Source organism: Calypte anna, chromosome 7 (assembly GCF_003957555.1).
Source record: "Calypte anna isolate BGI_N300 chromosome 7, bCalAnn1_v1.p, whole genome shotgun sequence".
In the NCBI taxonomy this organism is placed as follows: domain Eukaryota; kingdom Metazoa; phylum Chordata; class Aves; order Apodiformes; family Trochilidae; genus Calypte; species Calypte anna.
Window position 1 is genome coordinate 12,915,569 of NC_044253.1, and position 19,141 is coordinate 12,934,709.

At 45.1% G+C, this 19,141-nt stretch overlaps 1 protein-coding gene across 10 annotated transcripts in view; it reads right to left on the bottom strand.

Annotated features, from left to right (window-relative positions):
* Positions 1-377: 377 nt before the first annotated feature.
* Positions 378-19,141, bottom strand: part of MRAS (muscle RAS oncogene homolog) — a 40,758-nt gene continuing 21,994 nt past the window's right edge. For 9 of the 10 annotated variants that reach the window (XM_030454418.1, XM_030454416.1, XM_030454409.1 and 6 more), the window contains 4 exons: positions 9,318-9,471; positions 5,971-6,070; positions 4,588-4,667; positions 378-1,557 (listed from right to left, as the gene is read on the bottom strand). In XM_030454418.1, coding sequence (XP_030310278.1) covers positions 1,458-1,557; positions 4,588-4,667; positions 5,971-6,070; positions 9,318-9,436 — 399 coding nt within the window. In that variant the 5' untranslated portion in view covers positions 9,437-9,471 and the 3' untranslated portion in view covers positions 378-1,457. Of the gene's footprint in view, positions 1,558-4,583; positions 4,668-5,970; positions 6,071-9,317; positions 9,472-19,141 lie in introns of those variants that run through there. The other variant, XM_030454417.1, reaches the window with a different exon arrangement.

Consider the following 19,141-nt stretch of genomic DNA (forward strand, 5'->3'; position numbering starts at 1 on the left):
GTTTGGTGACCCCGTGAATGGAGCTGATGGCTTCAGTCCAGCAGATGACAATCTATTAAATTAGAGACAAAAAATTGCCACTGCAATTCTTAGTGACAGCAAAGGTGTGAGAGAAAATGTGGCCCCTCCAGGATGTGCACAACCACATTTCTGGTACCACAGATGGTGGCTTGAATGGGTGCAGGCTTTTTGCTTTGCCTTCTCATAAGGCATGAAGACACTTAAGTCTCTGATGTTTTCAGGGAGACATTTTAGATACACTAAGCTTATAAAGAGACACATCCCACTTCAGTCATTTTCAAAACACCTCTTCCTTTCAAGTCACCAACTCTCAGCAAACGGGGGAGAAGAAGAAATGACAAAACCTTGAGCCAGAGCTCATAAACAGATATTTTTGTGCATGTGAGAGATGAGCCTGGGAAAAGCAAAACAATTTATCAACCCAAGAATCGCTTTGCAGGGAAAGGTTAAGGAATAATAAATAGGGATTTAGATCACAACACTTTACACACATATACGAGGGAGAAATTCAACACCAAGATAACAAATTCATTTCAGGTTTTACTTCCTCTACCTCCCCGCCCCTTAAAGATGGCATACCCTTCCATTGTAAATTACTTTAATTTAAATATTTCCAGGTTAACAAAACACCTTAATTTTGACATGCCCCAAATCACAAAACAGAAACAAAACCTCTCGACAAAGGGTAAGAAAAAAAAAAATCACCCAAGCCCAAACCTCCTTTCCTACGCTGGAGTTTATGGTCCGTGAGCTGGCTGCCCTCCAGAGTCTGACACAATGTCTGGAGCACCCAGAGCAGCTGGAATTAATTTTCTTCCTCCAAATCTATGCACTTTCATATGAAGTTGTGTTTTGGCACTGCCGCAAAAGAGAGTTCAGTGCAAAAAATCTAACCCCAGCCGTGTTTCTTTGCAACCCAACACTCGCTGAGCAAACAACGAAAAAGAAGAAGAAGACAAAAAAAAAAAAAAAAAAAAAAAAAAGAAAGGCCTTTCCCTTCCCCCACACATACACAGATGATTGTACCAAACAGGGGAGCTATTCATGGCTGTTCAGAAATGGGTCACAAGGAGAAATGTTTGCAGATAAAACCAACACTTTTTTTTTCTTGACTTTTTTCTTCTTTTGCTCCTTTTTTTTTTTTTAAATAAACATCGTGGGGGCCCCTGGAAGGTGCTGGGGATTTTCGAGAGTCAAGGTCCTGCTGATCCCTTCTGCCTCCCATTTGTGTGGCTCCCATGCTGGCTCCCATGTGCAACACCCCTCTGGAGGGGGGGCGTTTGTCCAGACCCCCTCCAGCCACCTCCTCTGAGCCTGAGCTGCTTGTGGGGAGCTTGAGGGGGTGGCAGGGACATTGTGCTGCTGCCCCCTGTCTGGGCTGGAGATGGGTCAAGGGGTGAGGAGGGAGGCATCCGAGGCACTCTCAGGTGGTCCCGTCACAAAATCACACACTGGAGTTTGTGGGAGCCCGTGGCTCTGTCCCCTCGCCACTTGGTCTTTTTCTTCTTCTTCTGGCTTTTCTCTGGGATCTGTTGCCTGTTTTGGGAGACAAAGAGGAACATTTGTGTATTTGAATATACCTATCTATCTCCCTCTCCACATAAACCCTTCCATCATCACATGGGTTTTCATGCCACACAGATAACAAGACAACCACCTGTGCTGCAGGTTTTCAAGCATTCAGGCTAACAGCAGGGATGTATGTCCTGCCAGGACACTTTGCCTCCCATTGCTCTGGGTGAAGTGCTGCCTCCTCTTCTCCTGTCACAGGGCTGCTCTGTGAAACAGGGCTGCTCTAAGCAATGCAGAGTCATCCATCACACTTCTGCTAATGCTTGTTAGGGAGGATGGTGAAAGAAATACAGAGTGCGCTGAGGAATAAAGCCCTCTTGGAACAGCTGCCTTTCAGCCAGCATCACCCTTGCTGTGGACTTGGGTTGGGGAAAGGGGATGAAAAATAGCAATTCAAAAACAGGGTCTGCTGCCAATGGAGCTCTGGCCTCCCCTGGGAGCTGTGAAGAGCACCAGAACGTGGAGAGCAAGCTGACCCCAGAAAGATGGCCCTGCTTGCCTGATGTCACAGTTGTAAAATATGCTGTTCAGAGCCCTCCTGCTTTGCCCCCCAATCCCTGGCAGCCAGGTAGGCTGTGAACAACCTCCAGAATGTTATGTTGATAGTTTTTCCCTTTCCATTACAATGAGGCATTGCCCAAATGCCTCTTAGCAACTGCACCAGTTTGCCACTCAGCCAGCCCAGCGATGCAAGTTCAATAGAAGGCAGCTTTATAGTTCAAACACCCAACAGGCACCCTGTAAACTTGTATTTTATTGCAAGATAAACCATATGAAGACTGGCAATTTCTGTAGATTCAAACAGTGTCTAACCAACCAACCTCTTTCCTATGTAATACACCAGGCACTAAACTGAGTTTTTAGACCAAGTTATCCAGAGCAGGATGAGACACAGCTGGGAGACAAATCACCTCATTTCATGTTTTTCTTCCATCCTCAGCTCCCAAATGCTTGCAGCCACCTGGATATCTCAGCTTTGACTAATAAGACTTCTTTTTTAGTGAATATGAAGGCTGGAGGCATGAAACCCATAAAACTTTAGAGCTCAAAACTAGAAAGCTAAAATTAAAAAATACTTTGAAGTTAATTTGGATAAACACTAAGCGGCTGCAAGCTGTTCACAGTGTTCTGGAACTGTTTGAGAGATCCAGAAAACCATGTCCTGTGCTTGCTGAAGACTTCTGCTGTGACAGCCCTTGTGTACAAGATGCTGCAGCATAGAAGGGATATCAGGAAATTTAGAGATCTATTGGGCAGACTCAATCACCCCACTCCTCTCTGGATTCCTTTCAGACAACAACTTCTTGCATGAAGACAATTGAAATGGGAGTCATCTCATCCAAGTGCAAGAATCATAAACAGTGCCAGCCCTGAAGAAGTGAAAACCCTGCAAACCCTCATGGGCTCCAAGGACCCTCCTCAACATTGCAAAGCACTCCAGGAAGGACACAGTTATAAGGGAGCTGTAGATTTACATTTTGTTTGGAAAATCTCACTTAAAAAAAGTAAGAATGGGTGTGTGATTCTATCCTATGACTGTGGACAATTAGCAATGCCTGAAGACCAAGCAAAGATGCTTTGTGGCAAATAACCAGCTGGATCCCACAGCATCACCACTGGATCCCTGCTCTCTGACTTTACCCAAATTCAGCTCTCATGAGCATCTCTGCTGCCCTTGATGCCATGGAGGGTTTCACCCATCTGGTAATTACTTTCATGGTGCCTACTTCAAGAACTGAGGTGCATCATCTATTTTTTAGGTTACAGAGAGTGCATTTTCAGGGCTTGAACTTAGCCTTGTGTCATTACAATGCTCTTGCCATGCTATGTCTATTAGGAGCCACATTATGTAGAAAAACATAACAAAATAAACATTTTCTACATTACGTAGAAAAACAGAGCCTCGCCATCTTATTCTTACTGTGTGTGTGGTTTTCCTTTTCCACAGTAGAATAGCTGGTGGTAGGAGCTCGCTATTATACAAAAGTAATATCTAGCCAGCTCATGCTTAGTTACAGAACAGTTGGGAAATAGCTTGGGATGTTTCCAACTCAGCTCTGTAGTTCTCCAAAGACTTTCTGCCCCCTGCTTTTGAGACATGTGGGAAGAGTGGGCAGTACCATCTGCTTTTGATGGAGGCTGACTCGAGGCTGTGCTAAGATATTCACAAGTACAGATACACTGTGAATAAATGCCTCATGGTTTAATTGCCGAGTGAGGCACTTTGCCTGCACAGCAGGGAGGAGCACGATTGCAGCCCAGCACCCTCCCAAAACACGAAAAGCGAGGGCCCAGAAAAATCTGGCAAGACAATCAGTGCCAGAAAAACAAATCTTCTGGGAGAGATTTGAGATTATCTGCTGAGACTCTGAGGTGTGTGTGTGTGCAGCTCTTTTCCTGCAGGGTTCTGCCGGCAGCGGAGCTGGGGTTGGCCCCGAGAGCAGCGTTTGCCAAGGCGAGCACAGGCAGCTTGTGCCAAAGCTGGGAACAAACCTCTGCAGTCTGAGGAGGAAACCTGTGGCATAGCCATTAGGTCATGCTGTTTCTCACACAAAGCAGCTTTTTTTTTTTTTCCATTTAGGAAGCTGAAAAAGTCAGAAGTCACCTACAACATTAGAATTTTGTTGAGGTTTTTTTTTGCCAGTCCTTTTTAGCCTTTGGCAATGTGAGACCCTGAGAAGACAAAGCTGTGAGAATCCAAATTACTGGTCCAAAGCTTTTAAAATGGCCTATTTAAGCTTTTTAAAGCTTTGCTCTCTTCATTGAATCATGTATTTTCATCACAGTCACAGCTAGTTCTCAACCCACCTGATCCTAGAAGGGTAACTAAGAGCTGGTAGCATCCCTATGCAGACAGAGGACACAGAAGTTTAATAAACCCCAACAAAACCACCCGGCCCCTGCTCCCCAAAAAGTTGGCTCCTGGCTTTCCAGGCCAGAACTCCTGCAGGTTCCATCCATGGGTAGTCAGCAAGTGAAGAATTTCCAGCTTACCTGATTACCCTCACAAGATCATGGAAGGCCTTGTCAACATTTAGAGGTGGGTCCTTGGCACTCGTTTCTATATAGGGAATCTGGGGGAGAGAAGTGTATCATGAAAAAGACTTGTAACAGCCTACATGTTGGTAGCAAACACATTTCAAAATTAAAAACCCTAGAGGCTGGAGAAAGCAGGTGAAGAAGAATCCAGGGAAATACAGGTAAACAAATTGTTGTCATGACACTGCTATCAACACCTTCACACTCCCAAGCAAGGTCAGCAAGCACCTACAAAAGGTTTGGAATAAGCATCAGACAAACCAGCTGCTATGAGAGCTCCAGGTTTGGGGAAGAATAATCACAGACTTCATGTTGTCAGAAGGTCTCTCCCCACAAGTTGTGCTTGCAGACATAAAAACAGCCAAAGGTTGTTGAAAGACAAGCACTTGCCAAAAATTCTTGCTTGACACATTTTATTAGGACTACTGCATGAATATTTCATGACTACAATTCCCCTTCAGTGTAAAATGATCTTCTTCTTCAAAGTCTGACAGCCAGATGGGGCCTCCTAGAGTGCTTGTCCGGCACACTGGCAGATTTATAAAATGGCCTCTGATAAGGTGTTTTTGTACATGGTCTTTTCCAAAGAGTGCACGTACAGATGGGTCCAACATGTTGTGTTGCGGTTTAGGTGTCCTAGCTCCTACAGAAAGGAAGATCCTTGGGGAGGCAATGAACACACCCTGCCAAACTCCCATTGTGGCTTGTTTAAAAACATTGCACATTTGCTGCTTAGGCACAGCAGACTTCCCAGAGGTCTCAGGCTTGTTTGCCTTTACCTTTCCAGTTCTTCCTACAGGAACTGTTGCTCCCCCTGGGTATTCAGGGCTGCTGGCATTTAGAGATGGAGTATCGTGTCATCTACACCCATCCAAGAACAATTTCTTGGGCTAAACTACAGCATGAATAATGCAGAGTGAAGATAGTGGGCCCAACCTAGATGATTTAACAACCCTGCAACTTCATTATCTTTAACAATCTCACTTCATACAGATTCCTGTGTATACTTCCTAGCGCCTGACTCTGCCTTCTCAGTTTCTTTCTTCATTTTGAGCACTTCATGTTTCTCACCACCTGCAGATGCTTTGTTCGTGTGGCTTCATGATGGCCACAGCTTTTCTACAGCCTAGTGCACAGCAGAGGTTCTAGTTACACAGATGAACTGACCCTATTGTATGAAATCTGCATAGCTACCAGTCTGCAGTAGTCAAAAATGTAATAGCAAATGTTTGACTGTAAGAGAAATGCTTTAAATCAGTTCCGAACGAGCAAAAAATTCAATTCTGAACCCCTGTAATGGCACTTGCAAAAACCAATTAAACAATCCCACAAACTTACGTTATGTTTTGTTGCCATTTCTCTTCCCTGTTCTCTTGTAATTTTCCGTAAATGCATTAAATCAACTTTGTTTGCCACCAAAATCATTGGAAAGGACTCTCTGGAAGAAACCAAAGCCATCACCCAATTATTAGCAGACTATCATAACAATGCTGAGCATAAGTTTCACTTTCTGATGATGACATCATCTCTCATTTTCAGATACCACGTATGTGTGAAGAAATATAAAGACCAAATGAACATACATCAGACCCAGATCATGCTACACATATGTTCATACTGGAAAAATTTGCTTGACAAATTGCATGCATGCACACATTCACTCTTATTTGAAGGCACTTCCAGGCCTTAGTGTTACCTTTCTTGCAATACCTCAGAATAGCTAAGGCTGAAGATCCAACTAGGTGTAGAAAGAACTACAGAATTAGACTGGAAGTTAGCTGAGACATAGAGACAGAGCTTGAAGAGGAGTTTGGGACTCTTGTAACTGTTAGGACATCTCAGTAACTATCTTGGCAGCTGCTTGTCATTGCAAAGTAATGAGATATGGTAGAGGAACTGGTGTCAGTTCATATCCTGGTCATCCACTGAGAGCAACTGTGAGGGAAGAAAAGATGAACTCTGGGAGTTGGTTCTTAGAGGGGCATCAAATGGGTGAGAAAATGGCTGGGACCAAAGATGCCCACCAGCTGTTATCCCAAGACAAACACAAAGACTGGCAATGGTATCTGGAAGGAGGCTGAAGGGAACAGAAGATACTTGCTAAGCTTCCAGATGCTATTACCTATCATCTTGTGCTTCAGAAAATCAAAAAGCTGATGAGCAACCATCCTTTTGTAGCTAAACCATTTTCCTCTGAAATAATTTTATTTCTTTAACTTTACCAGGCATGTGACTGTCTTCAGCCACCCCGTGGGAAGAGACCCACCTATTCACAGCAGGCCAGTGCAGGGCTCTCCTGACAAGGTGTGTGGGTCAGGCTCTCCCCGTGGCAGAAAGCCCCATAGCTCTGGTGATTAAACCAAACTGAGCCACCCCTTGTCACTGGAGGTCTTGGCAATGCAGCTGCTTCCCACCCCACCTCTCATACAGCAGCCTGTCCTCCATTTGCATCACACAGAAAGTAAAATGCTACAGGGCCTTTACCCACTGCTAGGATACTACCACTTCTGATAACTGACAGTTATTGCAGTATTATTTTCTTGTATTTAACTTTAAACCCTCCTAAAATGATTCCTGTGTTCTCTGCTGTAACAAAGCTATTTGACTGGGGTAAGAACAGCTGGCCATACTAATTTCTGCATAAAACACTTCCCTGAATAACTCTGGATTTTCAAACTGTCTTTCTGCGTCATTTTTCATCGAGACGATAAGGGCTCCATCTTCCCTCTGGCACATTGCCCCATTGCTCTGGCTGGAAAAACACTGTACTGCGCTCTGCATTTTAAATGAGTCTTATAGTTATTCATTCTGATAATGTGGCTTTGATTTAATTTTAATACCTGAGCATTGATATATCTTGACTCGGATCACTCTGGAGCAAAACACTTGCTTGTCTGTATTAATTCCTTTTTGGCTTGCAGCACATTGATAAGAAAGGGATTACATTTGGACAGTATCTCATTTGCCTTGTTTATACCAGGCATAAAATTCTGTGGGGACTTTGTTCCCTGTTGTAAGCTGTAGGATTGCTAGTTGGACAAAGCTACTATAGCTGGAAGTTTTACTGTAATGAAGTTTATGGAAAGAAACCAGAGGAAGGCTTTGAACAGCTCTGCTTACATAGCAACCTACAAGTCCTTTGGATTTTAAGTTGCCAAAACTCACTCCTAGTTTGCAAACTGGGGTGATGCTACCTGTGGGTCTGGCAGGATGGTTTCTTTACTCACTCTGCTCCTATTGCTGCGATTTTCTGAGCAAGCTCAGGGTTTGGATGAAGCATTAAGCTCCCTGAGCTCTGTGCTTCAGCAGTGCAGAGCAGGGAAACACAAACAACCTCAGGAGCCCGTTTCACTTCCTGCTTCTCACAGGCTGCCCAGGGTGTTTCCACAGCACATGGAAGGGTAAAAATTTCAATCCAGAGCAAAACTATCACTACTGCGTTGTATTTTCACACAGTTAAACTAGATCAAACCGACACTGGTTTGGGGCATGTTACAGGAGACTTTGTCCTGTCCTCTTCAGCTTTCAGAAACAGATTTAATTTTCCTCAAGCTGAGCTGGCAGTGAAGAAAAGCCTCTCCTTACTGAGGAGACAGACTGAGTGACTGACATTTTTGTTCATTTAGATGAAATCAAAGGGTGGGTTTTCCTTTACTTTTCACTCTTGTGGCCTCTGTTTGGATGCTTTACTGGAAGAGCTGTCAGCTGTGAACCTCACATGATATGAGTCCACCCTTCCTGTGGGGAAGTTATTCAGAGCTGTGAAAGGAAGCCAGCAACGAGTCCTGAACCCTCTGGTGGCTTTTCTTGATGACTTCCATAATTAAAAGCCATTATGAATGGAAAAACTAAGTGTTTCAGAGCTGCAGGCATATAAGGGCTTAATTCACACCCCACCCAGTGTGGATGGATTCATCGCCTCTTGATCAGGGATGGGAAGAGGGAGTTATCCTGGAGATAAAACTGGCAGCTTCCCTTTGCTCAGTCAGGACACATTTGCTTACAATAATTAAACTCTCAGCACTGCCTTCTCCCTTGCACACAGATGGAGGGGAGCAGGAAACCTCTCTTGCTTTCTCCTCAGTCACACAGAGGTGTTCATCGAAAAGTGTTGCTGCAGAGCATGATGCATTAATTGGATTATACCCCTTGTAATTCCTTCCAAAGTGAGGTGTTTTCACCTTCAAGACACCTGTTCACAGCTCCAAACTATGGAGGATCTTCTAAGGTTTGTTTGGCACAAAGTAAGGGAAAGGAGGATGCTACCAGCACACACAAAAGGATTAGGAACAAATGCTTGCTGACTACCTGCTGGTATTCCTAAAGTGACTGCACTGGGCATGGAGCTTCCTCCTCCCTCTTCAGAGCCAAATAGGTTACCTTCAAAGGTGTCTGTCTGCCTTCCTCACACTGCTCTGACAGACCCTTCTGGCTGGAGTTTCTCCCAGACTCATTTTCACTCCATCACAACACTACTGAGCTTTTCCACATTGAAAGCACTAGATACTTATCAGAAAAGGTAAAACACTTCTTATTTTTGATACGTAGGTCTACCAAGCCACACAAAGCATGTAAGGATTTGCTACAGGACACACTGGAGGAGAAAGTCAGGTTTAGACTTGCAGCCATCCCCATGGCATGGTGTCCAGAGACGGTCAGGTAGCACCTGGCTCAATGTCACCCACCTGTCCTTGACTCTGAGGATCAGCTGGTGGAACCGGTCCACGTGCTCAAAGCTGGCCTTGTCCGTCACGGAGTAGACTATGAGGAAGCCATCCCCAGTCCTCATGTACTGCTCCCGCATTGCACTGAACTCCTCTTGGCCTGCAGTGTCCAGAACTAAGACAAAAGAGATGAAGAGTTTTGGTTACACTGACTCGTGGCTGCTGTCACGTCTGTGTGTCTTATGAGGCCTTTCTTCTTCTGTTGGGCTTGGTCCTCTCAAAGGCTGCAAGATCTGATGAAATCAAGTTGGATGGATGAAGCAGTTACTTGTTACACAACAGAAACTATTCCCAGACCCCACACAGCACCATATGCCTACACAGGGAGCAGATGGAGGGGAGGATGACTCTGTGGGTTTAAATATCCTTTCCCAGTACCAAATAGTGGACACTGAACTAGGGAAGTTGTTCCTCTGGCAAGACAAAGCTCAACTTTCTTCACTGCTCTTCATCTTTCCCTCTCCCAGCTCTCTCCATTCTCCACATGGAAAAACCCAAGACTGGAAGAGTAAGTAAGTACCAATTTAAATGTCAGGGAGGATCTGCAAACTGCATGGTGAAGCAGACCTGGGAGACAACTTAGAGTAACAGCTACAAGCACTTTTCTTCTCTCAATACCTGGACGTTCATTCTACACAATTATGAGTTTTCAGAGCAAGACAGCATAGCTTTGAGGAAATCCTCTTGAATATTTAGTCCCAACTGGTGTGCTGATATTGAGGAGCTAGCTAAAACAGGTAGAAAAGCTTTAAGTGACTTGCATACCCCATATGCAATTGTGGTTGGAGATCCCATATGGCGATCATGTTTGCGTGCACTGACAATGCCTGAATCAATGCTCAAATCCCCTAAAGAACTCCAGTTGTGGCAGCAACCCAAATGCTGTTGCCCACTAGATTAACCTTCTCTCTGATGTGACCCTAACTCACTGATTCTCCATCCCTCTGCTTTGCAGGAGGTCCTATCAGCTACATCATGGACCACATGCTGAGCAAACTAAGCCAGCCCTTTGGGTAAAGACCACACAGTGCTGTACATCATCAATGCCAATTCTTGGGCCCAGCTTTGTACACTTGCCAGGATTTTGGCTGGCAGCAGGAGGGTACAAGAGGAGCTCATCAGCTTAGGCTGTGCTAGTACCAACACAGTGTGAGCTCAAAACATATGAGCTGCTCAGGATTAATAGTCCTAATGTATCGTAGAGGCAAATGTGGGACCTTTGTGATGATTGAGAACATTTTCACACCTCAGTCAACTGGGCTGGGTGGGAAAATTGTTTCCACCTCTGCTGTACAGCCACAGTGTTAGCATCTGCTGCCCACGAGTGAAGGGGAAAGCCCAGGGCACTGGTGGATGGAGGCTGTGGCAGAAGCATCCTGCTGACAGCAGCAAGTCTTGATATGGGTTCTTCCAGTCTGAGCAGGCCCACAGTCCCAGCAAGATGTTGCCTATAAAGGTAAGGATTGTGGCTGCCCTGGTTTCCAGATGGGGACAGAATACAGCCCACTCTGCTGCTGCTGTTATTTGCTGAACAAGCACAGGTGGCCACAGGTGGCCATGCTGCATGTCACAGTGAAACCCACACCTTCACTCTATGTCTGGAGAAAAGGTGAGGAGGACCAGGAGACTGGACTTGTTGATGGCAAGCCCTCTAAAGCCTTCAGCCTCAGTCATCTGCCTGCTTTAGCTGGTCTTCAATGCCTGCTTCCATGAGCCCTTAAGGTGAAAAGATCTTCTAGTGTCTTGCAGAGACACGGAGATTTAGGCTTGTTTGTCAAGTAGCTGGAAAGTCGTAAGTGTCTTTTCATAGCCTTTTATCCTGCTTCTCCCCTCTAAATCTAGGAAACAAGGGTCTCAGCTCAAAGGCACAGAGGCTATTCTTAAAGACTGTACAAAAAAGAAAAAAAAAAAAAAAGTGAAAAGGAAATAGAAAAACAACCCAAAGACACTGGATGTGCTGGTGCATTTCTATGTCCTGGGCAGAACTAGCATGGAGAAAAGCCAGGATGGTGTGGCTAGGACAGAAGGGGAAATTAATCCTTCCTACCCACCCAACCTGTAAGGAGAGGCTGGGCTGCCCTCAGCTGACTCCAGCACCAGCTGGCCGTGGTATCAGGGCAGGGCTGAGAGCTGACAACCAACACACACACACACACAAACACACAGTCCCTTCACCTCTCCAACACAAATACACAACTTGTGGTGGATGGGGAAAGCTTCTTGTAGGGGGCTTGTTCTGTCCTGCCACCCCTCCCCATGAGACAGGGCAGCTATCCAAGTACAAGCCATGGGCAGGAAGGTGGAGATGGATGTGCCATACCCTGCGTGGTAATTTGCCTAGGGATTCCCCTTGCAGAAGCACATTTGCAAACCTCATATGAAATACCTGAGGAGGATCCAGATCTGTTCTTGCATCAATCAACCCATCCCTAGCTGCCACATCTCCAAAGCTTTCCATTGCCCACAGGATGACGACAAGCCCACGAATTGCTGTAGGGATACCCAAGGGTCAGCAGAGGGATGTGGTCCTGCTACTCCTACCTTGCCTGGATCCTGGCCACAGCATCACTCTAAATATAATCTGAGCTGCTGTGTCAGCAGCCACTATTTAAAGGGAATCACTTGCAGCATTTATAGAAAGGTGAGCAAGTCCAGGCAGCATTTCAAAAGGCACCTTAGAAATAGAAGTAAAAGACATGCAGCAATCCAGGTTAAGGTTAAACTCAGGTGGTTTATTCATGCAAAGTTAAGCATCACGTGGGTGGCCAAAGTCCTTGTTTTAACTGTGCTCTTCTTAAAGACAGCCCTCCCCTATCCTAACACAGCTGTGTGTTAGGATGTGCTACATGAACTGTATAAAAAACTCGGAGAGAAGAGTTCAATCTGGATTCTTTGTGGGCAGAGACAAGAGTGCAATCTGGATCCTTTGTGGGCAGGACAGGACCACATCCTGGAATGATAAATCAACACTGAAATAGGGTCAGATGCCAGTGGCTTTGCTTGTGGTGTATCCTTGTGACAAAAAAGCTTCAAGAAGACTAAAACCTACAGTAACAGGAAGGTAGCAAGGGGTAAACTTGGGAAGGTCAAAGTGGGAAGGGGATTTGACTGGCTTCCCAAAGGGGTGAGGAGATTGAGGATGTCAGCCAGCATTCACATTCTTTTAAAATTCCTGTTTCTGCAGATGGGATGCCAGAAGACAGAAATAATCATGAATAGAGAAGAACTGTGAGCTCACTCTCCCCCTGGTGCCCTATAAAATAGCAATTACCTCTTGCTGACAGTTGCCCCACAGGCAGAGCATAAAATCCAATGTGGAAACACGGCTGGACCCAAGCACAGTGGGTTTCCCCTACCTCATTCTTCCAAGAACTGAACTCAGATTCACAGGCTGCACAGCACATAGGCAGGGACTTCCAACAGCAAACTTGGTGAAGTTCCCACAAAGCTGACCAAAGAAGCAGCATGGAAGGGTGTTAACAAAAGCATCTGGCTAAAGATCAAGGAGGACTCTGATGTCAGAGCAAATATCCAAAGAGGGTAAAGCCATTTTACAGAGCTATAATGCAGTCAGCTGGAAACTAAACTAAGAGCAATTAGTCTGTGAAGGCTCAGCAGGAAGGTCTCCTACATTGCAGGTAAGAGGATGCTGTGTGAAGAGATGGCTGCTTCCACTTTCTAGTGGATGTGACCCCAACTGTTGTGATGAACTCCTTGCTAAGTGAATCCTGCCCCTTTACAGCTCTCCACACTATTTTCCCATGAATCTTGATGGGTTAAGGAGAAAGTGTGGCTGCTTAAAGAGCAGTTCTGAGCTAGTACAGAAGCCCACGAATACACAGAAATTTGTGGCCCAAAATAGAAGCACTTGGTCTTCCAGGTATTTTATGTCTCTGTAACCAACAGTGCTCATCCACAGACACAGGCATGTGTACCTAAGCCAAGGACAGAGACATACTATGAAATCTAAGTCATGGCATTGCTTTTTCTAGAGCCTAGGCTGTATTCAGTTCAGATCCAAACACAGCCTTCCCAGCCTTCAGGGAGCTCAGACCTGGTTGTGCAGGTGCTTCTCTTCTCTTTTCATACCTAGGCAAAATTCCTTCCTACACTTTTATTTCTCTATTGTTGGGCAGCTAGGTGCACAGATCAACTCAAGAGAATCACTCCACTGTCCATGGCATCTATAGGGTCAAAGATGACCAGGCAGGCAGGTTAAACCCATTTTCTATGCTTCAGCCCTTGGGTTTCACTGCCTGAATCAGACACCAGCAACCTGTTCCAACCAGGTATTACATGTTGCTGCAGTTGGTCCTGAAAGCAGCTCACAGATTTTGGAGTGCCTTGTTCTGCATCATCCAGAAGAATGGTTGAACATCACAAATCTCAGGGACAGGACACAGTTTTTGGTGCCTACATCACTCTGATGCTCAGAAAGGTGAGAGCAATGTGTACGACTTGACTTTTTCGAGCAGTTTCCAGTGGAAATCCCTTTGGTTAGGTATGTGCAGCACATGCAAAAGCCTTTGAGGAGCAGCAGGCAGATAAGAACCTGGGTTCACAGCATCAGTGTAAATGAGTCTTGACTCTGATGTTTTCTGCTTCTTCATCTTCTTAATATGCAAGACATGGAAAGTCCCTGGAGGAATACAGCACTATCAGGGGACCACAGGTTACAGAGCTGGAATTCTCATTGTGCTGCTTTCTCCATGCCTTGTTTCCCTCTCAGCACCACAGCTTTGCTTCAAAAAGTGGGGACAGAGAGAAACTCCATCCAAGCTGAAGGAAAGGCCTAACTGGAACTGACAAGTCAAACCAGAGTCTCAGGCTGAGGAAAACCAAATCTTCCTTCAGCAGGGAGGCAGAAGCAGGCAGACATTGGCTTCAGATGAGAAATTAGCATTCTGGGCACTGAGCAGATGGTGTGAGGGGGCCATGGCTCATATTTGGTACTCCCACACCCCAAGTTACCCTGAAGAAACATGAAGTGCCCATGCTGTGAGCAAGGAGAGGCAGATGCTCCACTTGGTCCCTCTGATGCTTCTGCTCCTTCTGAGACACAGCCACACTGCCTCCAGCATGACAGAGTTCCTCAGGGGAAAACATGCAACAGGGAAACACTGAAGCTTTTATGAGCCCTTCTTCAGTGCCCTAACTAAATACACAGATGTTATAACATGGAAAACCAGAGTACTTGAATGCTTGCCCTTTCTTTAAGGAAGAGGAAAAAAGGGGCCTTCAGAAGACAGGCTTCCACATCAATAAACAGAATAACGATGTGAGCCCTTAAAGGGGCTCTTTCTTTAACAAAGGGCAAGTACTCAAAGCCTTGTGTTTTCCATGTTGCAACATCAAAATTTTCCTGGCAGGAAAAAACTCCCCACAACCCAAGACAAAAAAACCCTCTTTCAATGTTGCAAAATCCCAGCAACTAGGAGAAGGAAAATACTGTACACACAAATAAAAGAATGAAAGCACCAACTTAATTTGAATTTTAATTCTTTCAATGATGCTACCCTAAGTTTAATTTGAAAAAAAAAAAAAAAAAAAAAGAAAAAAAAAGCAAGCCACAAACTAACCCATCTGCCTGCAAGTCTGAAGTGACCTTTGATCTGCTTCTGGCCTCCTGGCTGAATTGTTCCCAAGCTTCCTGAGGAGAAAAGCAGACAGCCTGTCCTGGAACAACTAGCAGCAAAAACCCTCAGTTAAAAGGGATGCATGGGGGACTGGGGTGGAAAGGGCACAGAGGGAGGCTGGGGGAAGGGACAGCCCTTGGTGTTACTCCTGGGGGGTGCAGGTCCAGCCCAGCACCCAGTGTAGTGAGACAGGACCAGGTGCCCTGAGTTATTGATGAGTGGGTGTGGGTTCACCTGTGTCTGGCCTCCCTCCTGAGCATGTGCAGGAGCACGGGGCCAATAAGAGAGCAGCTGACACCCACAGAGAGAGCTCTCACTCGTCTGTGAGGATTGAGAAGCCCACAGCTCAAGGAGCCCCAGGAGCAGGCAAGAAGGGGTAGATCCCGGAGCCCCAGGAACAGCCCTAGGACATCGTCCAGGAATGGGCTAAGCCCTGAGGCCTCAGGATCAGCCCTAGGAGCAAGAAGGGCTTCCCCCTTCATCTGGTGGAGAATGCGGGCAGCCTGCAGAAAACCTAGCTGGCACAGAAACTGCAAGAACATTCTCCCTGTAAGGTATGATCAACAAGCTCTCTGGACAGGAAACCCCAGAGCAGAGGGGAAAATCCCATGAGGAAGGGTTAAATCCCGAGGCCCATGAGGAAAGAAACCCTGGAACAGAGGGAAACCAAGCCAGAAGAGCAGATACAGGAGGGAGAATAATAACTAGAAGAACAACTTGCAGAGACTCTGTGAAAAGTGCCTGGTGCAACTTGCAGAGACTTTGTGAAATATGCCTAGGCTAAGCCCTTGAGCAGAGGGAAATCCCATGAGGAAGGGTTAAATCCCGAGGCCCATGAGGAAAGAAACCCTGGAATAGAGGGCAAGTGCCTGGGACAATTTGCAGAGACTTTGTGAAGAGTGCTCAGACAGCTTGCGGAGACTTTGCCAGAAAGGGGCTGACATCGAGCGAATATATGGGTATGCTTAATTCCCCTTAAAGAAGGTTGAAAGAAAGAAGGTTGAGAATTCTCCCCAAAATACGTGTAAGGGTTGAGAATTCTCCCTAAAAATATATGTAAAATAAGTTATATGTTATATGTAAGTTATATGTTTAAATCTTGTAAGTTATATTTTTGTGTAAAAATCCTCTAACCTCTCGGCGCCTCCTCGATGCTCTTAGTTGAGTGTCCCGCGGGGCCCGAAGAAAAATCCTGTAAAAATCCTGTATGTCTATGTCTAAATCCTGTATAAGTGTGTTTTGTACTGCCCCTCGGCGCCCCCTTGATGCTCTTAGCTGAGTGTCCTGCGGGGCCCGAAGAAAAATCCTGTAAGTGTATTCTTGTGTATAAAAAATCGTGCTATGTAAATATGTAAATGTCTATGTAAATGTCTGTGTACTATGTAAATGTCTGTGTAAAAAAAAAAAAAAAAAAAAAAAAAAAGGGGGGGAAATGTAGTGAGACAGGACCAGGTGCCCTGAGTTATTGATGAGTGGGTGTGGGTTCACCTGTGTCTGGCCTCCCTCCTGAGCATGTGCAGGAGCAGGGGGCCAATAAGAGAGCAGCTGACACCCACGGAGACAGCTCTCACTCTTCAGTGAGCATGGAGAAGCCCACAGCTCGAGGAGCCCCAGGAGCAGGCAAGAAGGGGTAGATCCTGGAGCCCCAGGAACAGCCCTAGGACATCGTCCAGGAATGGGCTAAACCCCGAGGCCTCAGGAGCAGCCCTAGGAGCAAGAAGGGCTCCTCCCGCAACACCCAGGGACTGAGAGAAGGACTTGAGAAGAAGAGAAATAAAAAGGAAAACTGAAACATGGAAATAGGAAAACTATTTATAGGCAGTGAGAGCTTAATCTAAACCATTCCAGGGGAAGGAAAGGGAAGAGAAGGGAGACTACAGCCTACTTTTACCCAACACTGACACAATTCCTTGGTTTGCTTTGCTAGTACCAGCTGGTACAGCCCTACAGACATCTTATTGGGTTTAGCCCAATCATTAACATGTCCAAGCCATGTGCTTGTGTCCATCTCCTCCTCTTCTCTTCCTCACAACCTTTTCATCTACGTATGGTTCATGAGACATAAGGAATTTTGAACCACTGGGAATTTTTTGCTGTATTAAGGTATTCCACTCTAGGCTTTGTGGCCAGATTAATGATTCCCGACTGGCATTTTGCAGCCCCACCAAAAGAAATCCTCCACTAATTGCTAAATTAGCCTGCACAGAGAAAGAAGTGCACAAAATTAATGATAGCAACTCAACTGGAGCAACAGCTAATCAAAGCAGATTAACCCTGGCCCCCACTTAATCCTGACCTGATGTGTCTATATGGCACCTGCGTGTGAATGCATTTAACTGAGCACATCACCCTGCTGATTTCAGTATGAGCAGCAGGGAATAAATGAGGATAGCATATGCAGAAAAAATTGGAGGCTGATTTTAAAGCCTCATTAGGGTGCCAGCAACTGAAAAAAATGAGTTAGCTGTGAATTGCCTTTGCATCCCTAATTCAGGGTAAGTGCCCTGTTCCACTCTGCAACACTTGTCCTCCAAACACTGCACTGATGGTCTTTTAAAGCTGGCGTAAGGCCAACAATAAAGTATTTTTGTGTAGTGTTGGACCTGAACACACCAAGCACAGGTATCACAATTTTCTGGAAGGCAGGGAACTATCACAGACTGTTCATTGGTAAGAGAATAGACACAGAGACATGCCCAAACCAGAGAGCAAATATAAATAAACAAAAGGTTTGAATGTAGGTTTGGCTCCAAGGTCCAGAATGTGAAATAAAGGCCTGTTCCATTTATGTCTACTTTCAGTGAGAGATTTCAGCCAAGAAAAAAAACCCACAAGTCAAACATTTCACCACACTGCCAGTTAGAGCTATTGAATAAACGTGGGTGGAGGTCTTCATGGAGGGAAGCCAAATGCTTCATGTAAGCTAGCTACCACAGGATTTTTTTTTTTTAACAACATAATGCTGGTGCAGATACCAAATGCTAGAAATACTTCATACAGAACTGCTCAAGCAACAGCCTGAAAGAGGGCGAGCTCTGTTTTCTTTTATTAAGTTGTTGGATGCTGATGTAACAAATACATCACAATTTCTGAAAACTTATTTACAAACTTAAGGAGCTCCTCACACTGTATCAGACTTTGTAGTCTCATCTTCTAAAACTGTTTGGGGTGTTGGCAGCTTCTTCATCCCACCAAGCACTGCATGAAACATCAGCTTGTAAAGGATTTGGTCACAAAGGACAACTGGAAAGTCTAGAATTTATCATGATGCATCTTAATCCTTCCTATCATGTTTGTCCCTAATTTTACACTGTAAGTGATTCATGCAGCCACATGTAACCACAGCAAGAGCAGCTGTGCAAGTATATGGTGACCTCTGAGAATGGCCTAGATCCAAAATGTGTGACAGAAAGCTGTGGCAGAAGGCACGTGTGACAGTCAGTCTTTACACCCTGTTTCTGTGCGGCAGATGGTAAAGGCTCACAAGCTTTTCCAAGCAAGAACATGGCCTTTCTTCCAAAATTTCTATTGTTCAAATCTCAAGCAATAGGAAAGAGAGAAGGAGAAGCTGCAGTTTCACTTCTAGGACTGCAAAGCATCTGTGGGCCCATGAACTCTGAAAGTCAGGGATTCCCAACATGCCATTCAAGGCCACAGCTGAATTAATTTCAGTCACTAAACTAAATTCCACCTGAGCAAAAAAAGGGCTTTTTATTAAAAAAAAACAGGGGGTTGAGTTTCTGTTTGTTCAAGAACAACCTCTTTCCTCATTCCCACCCCAGGTCAGGGTTTGTTTTTTGGGTTTTTTTGACTAAACAACAATTGCAAATATTCAGTGGAAGATTCCTCTTTTACTTTCAAATAATTTACAAAAACTATGCTGTTTCAGCCAACACCAATGTGTGCAGCAGCTGGTATGGTTCTATCAGAACACGGGGCATATGAAGATAAAGTTACTCATTTTAGACAGATGAATACTGAACTGAAAAATAAAAATGGATTTTGTTTACAAAAGGATTGAATTTTTCTTTTATACAACACTGGAATTTTAAAAATATGGTGTACAAATCCATTAGGCAGTGGTTAATTGAGAGCAGGTATCTGATGCAGGCAACTACAAGAGATAAACTTGGGTACCCATTGCACAAA